Consider the following 8,531-nt stretch of genomic DNA (forward strand, 5'->3'; position numbering starts at 1 on the left):
CCAACCCTGGCAGGCAATAATAATGTCCTGATGCCACCTACAAATATAACTTAATTTCTGTTGATGTTGGCTGGGCTTTTGATATTTTTTGAAGCCCAGCTTCAGCTCTGAAATTTTTTACAATCAAGTTAGTGGTCAGCATTGTAACATTATAATTTAATATTACAAACGTGACTTTAGCAGGTTCAGTGGAATCACTAAACTCATTAGAGCAGTAGTCAGCTCTTTCCTTGGAGATGTATGGAGATGTGTTACCTGCTGACACATGTGTTTCTCCACCATGAAACAGTATGGAGCAAAGGATTTGCTAATTGTCTACAGCTAAAGTTTTTCTTTAATTGAATACAAAAATATGCATATAAAAATAAGAAAGTTTATTTGTCTTTTTTTTTTTTTTTAACACTTCTGCCCCTGGTTCCTTTTTCTTACATGGTCAGCTGCACCCGTGTGGCCCCCACGCCTTCATAACTTCGCACAAAGCATCTCCAGTATCATATCATCCATGCTAACCGAACCAATGATGGGCCTGAAGAACAGTTCCGCGATGACGTTGGCATTGATGAATCTCAGCAGGAAGAGGACACTGTTCAGTTCGGTGATTCTGGCTTGGTGCCTCCTGTGCGTCATCCTGATGTGGTCGATGAGTATCTGCTGAGTTCCCCACTGGAGTCCCTGAATGTACTTCATGCACTGAAGGCCTGGCAGGCCTGGAGGAGCAAAAGGCAGAAGAGTCCTTTTATTGTCAACAGCTCACTTGGCATTCTTAGCTCATTTAAATATGTCCATTTGTGCCCCTTCCCACATTAAACAAGAGTTTAAGTTTCCTGCTTCAAAGGGCTTTCCGGGACAAGGATAAAATGGCAAACCAGTTCTAAGTTTTCAGAAGCACTGCTTCTGAGAATGAACGATCATCCAGTTATAGTCACTGTTTGTATCCTCAAGTGTAAAAACTGCTGGCCCTGGGCCAGCACATGCATGATCATTTAGTCACTGTGACAGTAGAATATCATTTAATGAATTATGGCTCCAGTTCACTGTAGAAATAGGAAGACATTAAGATAATCTCAAGATGTGAGCACTTGACATTTTACCTGTGGGAAACAGGCCATTGTAGAATGACTACAGGTGTTGCCAGATGACAAGTATTTCACCATCCTCCCTTGAATTTCCCACTAATACCATGATTACCCAGCTGCTGGGGGTAAACTTCACAGCCACAGTGACTCATGAGTCTCATTCTAATTATTCACTGACAGGCTGATTTTAGTCTTGAGTGCCATAGTAATTTAAGAGATAATACTGGCCATTTAGCTCACTGCACCATGATTTCTGTGTTGGGAGAGACTTTTTTAAAAAAACTGATTTTAATGAATATCGCAAAAGCATCTTTTAAGAAATACTAAAGAAAGAGGTTTTTAAAAGCACTGTCATACAGGCATTAAAAAGTAAACATGCAAACATCATCAATTTCAACATGGTTCAAAAGTAACTTTTCAAACAGGGAATGCCTGACCTTCTTGCAGTATTATGTGATAACCCTGGTAAAACTGAATGAAATACAATGTAGGAAAGATAATGTACCTGTAAATTTTATAAAGATGGTGTTAAGAGGAGGCTGCTTTTAAATGTCCTTTGATCCTGCATGACAGTAATATTATTGTAAAGTTCTTTAACTTGTATTGAAGTCATTAACAATTTACTGTGCTGTTTAAGGGACATCAGTGATAATACAATCACTTTCCTTCCCTTTCTTGCAGAATCTAGCAGTGAAGTATTTCATTTATTATTATTTTTTTTATAAACATGTAATGTATTTTTATCCCCAGGAGTACAGGTCTGTGAATTGCCAGGTTTACACACTTAGCAGTGAAGTATTTCAAAAGCACCATGGTGACCAACAGAGTAGCAGGACCAGCCTGCATTAAAAAAAAAAAAATAGTAATAGTAACAGGCAAGTCATTCCTATCATAGGCAAATAGGTCTGATAAAAGGAGAAGGAAAATAGGCCATATCTGTGCTCCAGATTTCATTTCTGATTACCCCGCTGCACACATGAACAATCCCCTACTGCCTACACTCATTATCCAGATTTGAGACCCCATTTTATTGTCTGAATCCCATTGATGAGGAGAAGAGGAGGCTTGCATCAATCTCTACCAGGAATTTGACCTCTAGGTCTAGTTCATGGCTCCTTAGAACGCGATCTTTTGAACTCCCCATCCCTTTCCTCTGCTTTCATAACACACCCTCTTTTTCCACTGTCCTGCCCCACCCCCCACAAAAGGCAGGCCCCTAAAGTAAATTCAGGAAAGACATAATGTGAAGAGAAGGACTCCACAATAATAAAAATAATGTTTACACATAAAGATCGGGGAATACAAAAGGATAAGCGTCAAAGAAAGGCCACACACCTAGCAGGTGCATTTGTGTTTAAAACACACTCAGCTTAGCTGATTAAATTCACAGTGAGAGGGTTCAGAGAAGCAGAGAGAGAATAAGGGAGATGCATGTGTGTGACCAAAGTATGCAAAGCAGAGTGGAGGGGAAGAGGCAAACCAGTGGAATGTAAAGTTCTGGAAGCTGAGCCCCTGCTTTTCTTTTGTATTCCAACAGAACAGGGTCCATGGGAGATGTTTAAGAACACTGGCTGAAGGAGCAAGAAAACACTGTATTCCAAATGAGCTTAAGAATCACCTTGGGCACTTATGGCAAATGCAGATTTTCAGACTCTGGACCATGGCTACCAAACAGAACCTCCAGGGAGGAGCCTGGTAAGACTTTAAACAAGTGCCCCCTACCTCCTGTGCACAAGCAAATTTGGAAAACAATGGTATAAGCAAAAGGTGACCTACAATGATCACAGGAATGAGCTGAGGGCTCTAGGTCTTCAAATGTGAGTTCTGAATGAAATATTATCCTATTAAATAATGCTCTATATACGCTTTGAAAAAATGCAGTCAGGACATAACCGGAGACTTCTGGTATTAGAGAAAAAAAGGTGTGGAGGGAGCATTTTAAAAAACTACTCCAGCTTAAGGTGCCTGGAAACTTTGTGCCCGCTTGTGACCCTTTTGGAGGGATTCTGGTCAAAGACAATGCTAGTAATGGGAGATCCTCAAGAAAAGGTGCTGGATGGTCCGTGGAGATATTCTCTCATTTTCTGGTTGGACTCTGTGGCACAGTGTCCAGCACCTAACAGACAACCTGAAAGTGTGTCGCGGCAGACTCGTGGCAGACATCCCGTGGTGGCAAGGAGACCCATGCTCCATGACTCACTGGCCATTATGGTAGAGGAAAGTCATTTGGGACTAGGCTATCTAATCTGCAGATGGGGTGGAGTGAGGGTGCAGGGCAGAGGGGCTTGATTAGGAGGTCCCTACCGTCTCTGCAAGCTCTAATGGACAGTGCTCCTGCTGGCAGTCCCTAGTGTCTTTTCCCTGCCCCCTTGCTACCCTGATACAGACACTTGGAGAATGACATAGTCCAGCTGCTTAGGACCATAAAAATGATCATTCAGAGGCAGACCCTTGAAAGGCAAAGTCCAGTGTCCTATGTGACTGTGTGTGTGTTGGGGGGATGGTCTAGGACTCCTTAACAAATGTTTCTTATCAACCTGAACAGATTTCCTCCAACAAAAAGTTTTAGTAAATTTCAGAACTCAGTCTCAGAAAGACATGTTGCAGAATTTGCAGTGAACACAAACTTTTTTTTTTTTTTTTAAATAGTTGTACTACTGGATTTAAAGGACTAGAGGAGAAGGACCAGCCCGGTGCCGGGATGGCACCAACTTTTCCTTAGTAGCAGAAAGAGGTAGAGAGAGAAGTAATAAACCTCGTCAAACAATCCCCCATGCTCTCCGCTGAGTGTCTGGCAGCAGCCCACCCACAAGGAGTGCTTTCTGGAGTTCCCCCAACTCTGCGGAATTACTTGGGATTCTTCGCTGGTGCCCCGACACTCCCCTGACCACCGAAAACTCTTCAGTGCCTGAGTCACTGCTTTTGTTTTTTTTTTTGTTTTTTTTTTTTGTTTTTTTTTTTTTTCTGAACAGAGGAAAGCCTGCGCCCGAGGCCGAGGCCTTACCCGGATTAAAGAGCACGGTCCCCTTGAGGTAGGCGTACTCCTTGGTACTGATGTCCAGGCTCCAGCACTTGGCAAGGAAGCACTTGATGGCTTGGACTTCAGCCGCCGAAGGCAGACGCCCGGCTTCGGGCGGTGATACCAACGGTGGCTGCCGCGGGGGCAGAGGCGGCGGCTCGTCGCCCCCGGTCTCCCGCCGCCTGGTGGTGAGGATCTTCTGCAGCTGGCTAGGCTCCGAGGTCTCCGAGGTCTCCACCGTCTCCAAGTTCAGGCGGTCCTGGGCCAGCTCGAGCAGGAGCAGCGACGCCCAGCAGTTGCGCACCAACACCAGCTGCTGATCCAGAGGGAGCACCTGGAAGCAGGGTAAGTACTTGACAAAGCGCAGCGTCTTCAGCAGGCCGGCCGCGGCTGCCTCGCAGACCACCTGTGGACTGCTGAGGGCCACCCGCCGCTGCGCGCCACACGGCGGGTCCCACCAAGGGGCCGCAGGCTGCGTCTCCGGAGCCCCTTGGGTCTCCTTTGCGCTCGTGGGCAAGTGGGGGAAGATGCCGCCCGGGCTCGGGTGGTCTTCCCCGCAAAAGCAGCAGCGGTACAGGAGCGCCACTGCCTTCCCGCCCGGCAGCTCCTCTCTGCCCCCCAGGCCCTGGGCGACGTAGGAGCGGTTCCACCACGCGCCCCCCGGCCGCGCCTCGGGAGCTTCTGGCGCCACGTGCGTCTGCTTTGCGCTCGTGAGCAAGCTGTAGAGGATGCTGCCCTGGCGAGGGTGGTCTTCACCGCAGAAGCAGCAGCGGTACATAAGCGCCACGGTCCGCCCCGCAGACAGCTCCTCTCTGCCCACAGGCGGCTCCGAGCCGCAGGAGCAGCCCCAGCACGCGCCCCCCTGCCGCGCCTCGGACGCCTCCGGGGCCGCGTGCGTCTGCTTTGCGCTCATGAGCATGTTGTAGAGGATGCTGCCCTGCCGCGGGTGGTCTTCGCCGCAAAAGCAGCAGCGGTACACGAGCGTCACTGCCCGCCCACCCGGCAGCCCCTCTCTGCCCACAGGGGGCTCCGAGCCGCAGGAACAGCCCCAGCAAGCGCCCCCGAGCCGCGCCTCGGGCGCCTCCGGGGCCGCGTGCGTCTGCTTCGCGCTCATGAGCATGTTGTAGAGGATGCTGCCCTGCCACTGCTGGTCCTCGCCCGCCATGGCCCTCGGTGCCCGGAACCCAGCTCTGTCCGGTGGCGGCCGCCTGGGATCTATTTATACCAAGCGCGCACGCACGCGCGTCGGCCGTCTCCGCCAGGGCAAGGGCGCGGAGGGGGGCGCGGCGCTGTGCTCCGGTGTGTTCGCCCTTGACCTCAGCCGCTCAAAAGGGACAGATGGTCCTTAAAGGCTGAGAATGGAGGAGGGACGGAGGCACGGGAGCTCTCGAACACTTTCTTCTTTCCTCTCATTGCACCCTTTCCTGCCTCTGGAAGACAGAGCAGAGTGCAGGTAGCAGGTGTTTGGAGGCACTGTTCCAACTCTTTCCATTGAAACCTGGTATCTAATTTGCTCCCTAATTGGAAGGGATTGGGGTGCCTAATGAAAGGGGGAAAATCTACTTGTGCCATCTTTGAATACTTTCATTAAGTGATCAAACTTTGTATGACATATTTTGCATATGGGTAGGGAAGTCTGATTTTTGTGGAACTTGAAAAGTACAGACCACGGACCAGCGGTATGAGCATTACGTGGTAACTTGCTAGAAATGCCTAATCTCAGTCCCAGCCAGACCTTCTGACTCTGAATCTGCATTTTAATGCAGCCCCTAGGGAATTTGCATGCACTTTAAATTTTGAAAAGCACTGGTTTAAGGATGATGTCAAAGCGTTTTGTTTAATTCAATTGATATTCATGAGCACCCACTTTATGTATTAAAGAGCATGAGTGACCAGGATGTAAAAGTGGCTAATATTTGGGGATATAATCATCACAAGGGCTAAGAGGTTGCTACAGTGAGAACTTCAGATTCTTCTAGAGGAGCTAGCTTGGGTAGTTGTATAATTAACATTTCTTCTCCCGCCCCTCCTAACTGATTAATGAAAAACACAGGTTTCAGGAAGCCCGGCTCCTTTGATCCTTACTTACCACACAGTCTCCTTTCTTGTGTTCTGTAGAGAAACCGAGATCCGGGTCTTTCCACATTACCATCTGCCCACCTTGTGTAACTGTTTCATCAACCAGCAGCTTAACTTCAAAACTACAACCCTTTAGTCCTCAAATTCTTCATCTCTAAAATGGGAGGTTTGTTTAGTGATTTCCTGGGTCCAGGACTGAAGATTAATGTATACCAGCTGGTCTGGGATTATTCTTCTCCTTTTGGAGTTTCTCTGGGATCTCAAATTCTGAGCATAAGAGGAATACCTAGCAGACACTGATTTGCGTTCAACCTGAAATTTTATTCTGTGTGTGAGAGACCCTAGAACACGGAGGTTAAATCTCCATCACTGACACCAGATTGCCTCAATTTTAATTCTGGCCCTGACACTTTGTAACTCTGTGGCCTTGGGTAATGTATTGGTCTCCTATTGGGGCTGTAACAAATCACCACAAATCTAGTGGCTTTAGGCAACACAAATTTATTATGTTACAGTTCTGGAGGCCAGTGGTCTGAAATCAGTTTCACTGGGCTAAAACCAAGGTGACATTCCTTCTGGACACTCCAGGGGAGGATCCCTTTTCTTGCCTTTTCAGACATCTATAAGCTGCCTGTATTCTTTGGCTCCTGGCCACATCACTCTTACCTCTGTTTCCATCTCTGTTCCCACTCTTTTAAATACCCTTATAATTACACTGGGCAAAGCCACATAATCCAGAATAGTCTCCCCCATCTCAAACTTTGTAATTAAATTACATCCGCAAGGTCGCTTACCATGTGAGATAATATAGCCACATGTTCTGAGTATTAGAATATGGACCTCATTGGGGGGGGCATTATTTAGCTTTTCCCAGGACAGTTCCTTAAGCCACCTGTGCCTCAGTTTCCTTACTTGTAAACGACAATAGTGGACAATAGTGTCAATGAGATAATCCTCATACATGAGTTACTCCTGTAAAACATTTGGCTGGTACATGACAAGGGGGAGATCTATCAATCTTTACCCCCCCTTTTAATATCATGTGGGATAACTTCAGGGCTAGGTGATATTAGACCCATATTGCCATTATTCAACTTCTCCTAGGGAAGCCCATCCTCAGTCTCCACCCAGAAGCTGTCTCTTTTTCTTCTGTGTGTCCACATATCTTGGCCTAGACTCAAAACACTGCATGGGTCATCTGGTTTACAACGACAGTATATCTTGGAAATGTTATCTTATTGTCCATGTCATCATTCGCCATTTCCCATGTTCAAGCTACTACTTGGGGTACTGTGATTGCTACTTCAAGGATCTTCCTGCTTGATGAACCCCTGCTATTGGCCTTGCTGAAAAACCTGGCCTACCTCAGTCCCCACCTTAAGTTGCCAGAGAGAGTTATGTTTTATTATGTCATCCTATATTATTTCCTTCCTAACTTTTATCAGACCTCGATATGATTGATTTCATTATTTGATGCTTGTTGATTGTCTCCCCCTACTAGTATAAAAGTCCCAAGAAGGTGAGGACTCAGGCACTCTGTGTCCCAGCAACTAGAACAATGTCTGGCATACTGTAGGTGCTCAAAATATTTCTTGGCCAACTGTACCTTCAGAAAAGGAGGAGAGGCTATAGCTTGTTCTTTTTTTTTTTTTTTTAAAGATTTTATTTATTTATTTGACAGGCAGAGATTACAAGTAGGCAGAGAGGCAGGCAGAGAGAGAGAGAGAGGAGGAAGCAGGATCCCCACTGAGCAGAGAGCCCGACGCGGGGCTCGATCCCAGGACCCTGGGATCATGACCTGAGCCGAAGGCAGAGGCTTTAACCCACTGAGCCACCCAGGCGCCCCTATAGCTTGTTGTTTTAGCCCAGAAGGCAAGCATTCCCACAGAACTATTGCTACACTGATCCTGGAAGGAGGAGAAATTAGCAAGCTCTGGAGGACTGAGCTTTCTGGAGGCCTTTTTTTTTTTTTTGATACTCAGAGTGTTAAGGCACTGTGGGAAAGTAACAAGAGGACTGAATCAACAGTTAAAAGACGCTTTGAATCTGGGCTCTTCCACTCTAAAGATAAAACAAGTCACTTCAGCCTTCACAGTGGTGAAGGAAATGGGGAAAATTCTATTAACTTATGTTAGCAGGTTCTCTGTGTTCTTAGTCATTCAAGGGTTATTATTATTTTTTTCTCCCAATATGGCCCTTAAGAGAAATGTTTGCTGACCTCTTCATTATATTGAAAATATAAAGCAACTTAAGTTTTAGAGCATTTAAGCTTATGTTGGGCTTTTGCCTATGAAACCAGAAAAAGTGCTATAAACTATTTTAATATATGAACCGTAGCCCTCTATAATTCAAGGGTA

At 46.5% G+C, this 8,531-nt stretch overlaps 1 protein-coding gene across 1 annotated transcript; it reads right to left on the reverse strand.

The window, feature by feature from the left end:
- Positions 1 to 353: 353 nt before the first annotated feature.
- Positions 354 to 5,277, reverse strand: NR0B1 (nuclear receptor subfamily 0 group B member 1). The gene is made up of 2 exons (XM_059157470.1): positions 4,081 to 5,277; positions 354 to 707 (listed from the first exon to the last, which is right to left on the reverse strand). Exons 1-2 carry the CDS (start codon positions 5,258 to 5,260, stop codon positions 463 to 465), a joined length of 1,425 nt encoding a protein of 474 aa, XP_059013453.1. The 5' UTR covers positions 5,261 to 5,277; the 3' UTR covers positions 354 to 462.
- Between the last annotated feature and the right edge of the window lie 3,254 nt (positions 5,278 to 8,531).

This window comes from Mustela lutreola, chromosome X (genome assembly GCF_030435805.1).
Source record: "Mustela lutreola isolate mMusLut2 chromosome X, mMusLut2.pri, whole genome shotgun sequence".
NCBI lineage: Eukaryota > Metazoa > Chordata > Mammalia > Carnivora > Mustelidae > Mustela > Mustela lutreola.